Below are 4,515 nucleotides of genomic sequence, written 5' to 3' on the forward strand. Positions count from 1 at the left end.
TTTTTTCTCGACATTTCAACTTTTTTCTCGAAGTGCTAAAATATTATTTTTATTTTTCTCCTGGCTCTTCCATAGTTTGAGGAGTGTGTGGTTAGAGACATCACATTTTTGTACATATACCGTTCTTTTTACAGAGTCTATTTTATTTTGTACTATTCTATTTTATTTATTCTACTTTTTTACTTTATTTCTACTTAATCTGTTTTGAAGGAAAACACCACTCCGTACTGCCTTTAATTTTGTTGTGCTTTTGTTGTGATTATGCTCTCTTAACTATCACCAACAAGGTGACTTCAGTGTTGGCACCCCCAACATGTGTAACCCTTGCAGGGCACTAATGGATCGGCAAGTCCTCTGAGGGCCTTCGCTCTGGTTCGGGTCATTCTGACCCGGGTTGAGCGCCTTACAAGGGTTAAAAGCATGTGCAGAGGTCTACGGTTCGAACAGCGGACTGCTGTGCAGCGTACCTGTATGGAACAGTTTGGTCCAGTGAAGAGAGCCTTATAGGCGGATGCGGCCACAGAAAGGGCCCCCTTGACAAGTCCCTCGGTGATGCCTCCTTGGCTCCTGGCATGAGCACAGTGCTTCGGTTACACAACAATGCAAACAACGAGACATTATTTTCAGAAACAATCCATGTTATAGAGTAAACCATTGTCTAGAAGTGAAGCTTCAGCTTCAGCTTGTAAGTGAAACAACGTTTCACTGCTCGCTGTTGTGCACCTTGGTTGCAGCGCGTTGCCTGGTCTGGGATTGTACATCTCAAAGGCACTGGATGCTGAGCCTGCTGATCTTGACAGACCAGAGGAAACTGCAAAGAATCACAACAAAACATGTGAGAAAGGAAAACAGCTTCTTGCTGAATCAACAAATCCTGAGAGCTTGCGTGTGTTCTTATTTCCTCTTTCTGCAAAAGATAAAACTGTTTCCTCTGCTGCAGAGTATGAAACTGTTTCTTCATGTCAGCAGTCGCCTGTGAGGCAGTGCTGACGGTAAACTGCTAACTTTTACACTGAAACCTGCTGCCTCGGAGCCTTCTGCCCCATACTGTGGTTGTGTGCTGTGCTAAGTAGCATCACTGAGTTAGTCGTGTGATGGTCCAGTAACACCCACCATTTAGGTGCACTCGTGGTTGCTGGGGCTCATACGCCTCACATGCCGGAGGACTGGCATCCTCCGCCAGATACAGTGCCTCAGACCTGAAACATTTTAAAACAAACATAAACAAATGATTTTTACAAGATACAGGGAGGGGGGCGCTTGAGAGGGTTTTTGGTTGCTTTTGGGGGGAGGCTCTGCCTTTATGAGTTGTTTGTTTGTTTGATTTCTTTTCTTTTTTGTATATTGTTGATACTGATATATTAATTTATAAATGGGTATATTTATATCAGTGTATATAGGTGTGGTATATGTGTATGTATGTATATGTGTGTGTGTGTGTGTGTGTGTGTGTGTGTGTGTGTGTGTGTGTGTGTGTGTGTGTGTGTGTGTGTGTGTGTGTGTGTGTGTTATAATGAAATAGAGTTTAGGGGGTAGGATTTAATACGTTTTTACTTCTTCCTACTCCTTTTTGAGCATGTTAATTATGATGGATGCATGTTTTTATTTATATTTTTGTCTTATTTACATTTATTTATTATTGATTATTATTGTTTGGTTTTGTTTTCACTACTGTTTCATGTTCAAAATAAAATTTCAATTCAAAAATTAAATTCAATCACTACAGGATGTTACAGTAGAAGAAGAGGCCTCCTGATGGGTGTGTCCTGACCTGGGGGAGTAGAGGGCTGGTGGGGGCTGCCGGGGCTGAGGGGGGACAGGTGGGGACACCACTTCAGGGGTAAGTGTCACCGCGTCCAGTGTTTGGGAAGCACACAGCATCTGGTTGACACTGCTGTGGATGGGAGGGGCGGTTGGAGGCCAGGCGTCGCCTGATGCCTCCTGAGCAGCGACCGGTGTTCTGCCGAGTTGTCCTACCTCCGTGAATCGTCCTACCCGTAGGATGAAATGACATACTTCTCTCCCGAGGTGTCCAATCATCCTACCTGATGATATCTATGTGGAAGGACATAGATATCAGGTAGCACGAGATTTGGCAGATGAAAATACCCCGTCAAATCATGCTGTCACATACACGCATGCGGATAGAACTGCCTGTATCTCACCTTGTTGTGTTTCAATACATTTTCTATTCTTCATTTATCAATTTTCTATTCTTCATTTAAAAACTATTCTCTCTCTCTCTCTCTCTCTCTCTCTCTCTCTCTCTCTCTCTCTCTCTCTCTCTCTCTCTCTCTCTCTCTCTCTCTCTCTATATATATATATATATATATATATATATATATATATATATATATATATATATATATATATATATATTAAAATATGTATTATATATATATATATATATATAGTACTCCCTTATCTGAGGCCATAAGAAGTCAATCGTGACTCGAATCAGTGCTGTTTCTGTGCTATGATGCATTCTGAACCCTGACTGAAAAACTTCACATAGATCACTTCTATACAAATGGTCACATAACTGGCTTGTGACTACCTTTTCCAGATTTTTAGATACAAATGGAAGGTTGGAAATTGGTCTATAATTAGCGAAAATGAATGGGTCAAGAGAAAGTTTTTAAGTAAAGGTTTAACTACTGCAACTTTAAAAACCTGTGGTATGTATTCTAAGTTTAGGGATACGTTGATCTGGTCCAGTATTGTTGGCCAATAAGAGAAAGAACATTTTTGAGTAGTTGAGTCAGGATGAGGTCTAACAAACAGGTGGATGATATAGCTCTATTGATGTCTGGGGTCAGCTCAGAAAGGTCTACAGGATCTATGGTCTAGTTGGCGGAACCAGACCTCTAATTCACTGAGCCTCGCCTCCAATGCTATGAATAAACTACACATTTCACACACTGAGCAGTGAGAAGAAGAAACGGTGGGAGAAGAGGAGGCCAGTCAAAGAGGCTAAAAGACAGAAAGTGTACCGGTGATTGGTGACGATGAAAGTTGCAGAAGGGAAAATGTGCAAGTGCTCAATTTAAAACAGAGGTTTACCACATATAGTCTTATATTATCAAAAAAACAAGGTAAGTTTAGATTAAAAAGATTTGAAGAATCAGAGCCCTTGACACCGTGCAAACAGCAACAGACTGCGAACAACAAACAGGAAGTGTACCTTACCGCCAAGAAACGTAATTAGTTTAAAGCTGCTATTTACATGAAAGTTTCTTAATCCCAGTCTTTCCTCGATCTGAGTATGATTGGAGTATTGTGGTCCATGTTAACTTAGTCAGTTGGAGCATCAACTGAGGTGAGAACGGTTCCTGGGAGTCAGACAACAGCAGCTGTGTGTCATTAGCCCGTTAAGCGGCTATTGGTCAGAACTGGTCTCTGGCAACATTTAAAAACTGTCAGCCATGCTGCCTGCTTTATGTCTGACTTTCAATATGAAGATTTCAGGCATCTTTCTGAGGTTTGGTCCAGTCTTGGTTTGAAGCAACTGTTTCCAGCAAGTTCTAGAAGTTTCTGATGTAGTTGTGTTCTTGTTTTTAATGGTTTCAGGGGTTCCCTCTGTGCATTGTTGATTGTGGAGTCATGTGGGATGCATTTGAAAGGTAGGCTATGATCTGCTGAAGACATGTGAAGTTGTATCACACTTGCCTTAAATCATCTGTTTTCTGTCCTCAGGATCAAAATCTCACCAACAGAGTGGTGGCGGTGGGGCCAGTGTTGGTAACTTTGCCTCCTACCAGGGAGCATCCACAGGTCATTCAGCACCAGTACTGCACAGTGCTCCTAGACTGGTCTCTGCCCCAGTACTTGTCCAAGATCCTAATCGCCCTCATCTTGTTGGCTACACAACTCCAGTAGTGAGTAGCCTGGGCTCTGCTGCACCTGCTGTGGGATACTATGTTGGTTCTGGGTCTGCTATGCCCCCTCACACAGGAGCTGTCAGTACTGGCTATGCTATGCCCCTTCAGACAGGAGCTGTCAGTCCTGGGTCAGTTATGCCCCTTCAGCCTGGCTATGTTGTCTCTGGTTCTGCTTTGCCCTTTCAAGCAGGAGCTGTTGGCTCAGGACCGACTGGAGGTCAGTCTCTTCTACCAAATAAGTCTGTAGATGCATGGTACTAGTCTTGTGATTGGGTAGTGTATCCTGACTCGTTTCTCCACAGAAACCCCGTGGGCCGTTCCTCCCCAAACCTTGACTGAAGCAGCAGAAGATGACCAGACCATGGGTGCCAGTGACGTTCTCCTCTCAGCCCCTCCACCACCACCCGAACCTAGCTTCCAGGCAGGGGAAGCTTCCAGTATTATGAAGGAAGCTGAACTTGGCAACTTCCAGCGGCAGACGGAAGAATTTGCCAACCCGGCTGACCAACTGGGGCAAGGGCAGCAGGGATTCACAAGTGTGGTGGTTCCCCAGTTTGGTGTGGGTGGTTTCTCGGCTTACCCCTATCCATACTTGGACTACAACCTCCTGTATGGCCTGTACCCTCCTGGCACC

The 4,515-nt window shown here is 43.8% G+C and overlaps 1 protein-coding gene across 1 annotated transcript; it reads right to left on the reverse strand.

Annotated features, from left to right (window-relative positions):
- Window positions 1-293: 293 nt before the first annotated feature.
- Window positions 294-2,040, reverse strand: nbr1a (NBR1 autophagy cargo receptor a). The gene is made up of 4 exons (XM_061708108.1): window positions 1,772-2,040; window positions 1,114-1,199; window positions 724-811; window positions 294-567 (listed from the first exon to the last, which is right to left on the reverse strand). The coding sequence occupies exons 1-4, from the start codon at window positions 2,038-2,040 to the stop codon at window positions 294-296; spliced, it is 717 nt and encodes a 238-aa protein (XP_061564092.1).
- Between the last annotated feature and the right edge of the window lie 2,475 nt (window positions 2,041-4,515).

This window comes from Cololabis saira, chromosome 19 (genome assembly GCF_033807715.1).
Source record: "Cololabis saira isolate AMF1-May2022 chromosome 19, fColSai1.1, whole genome shotgun sequence".
Taxonomy (NCBI): Eukaryota; Metazoa; Chordata; class Actinopteri; order Beloniformes; family Belonidae; genus Cololabis; species Cololabis saira.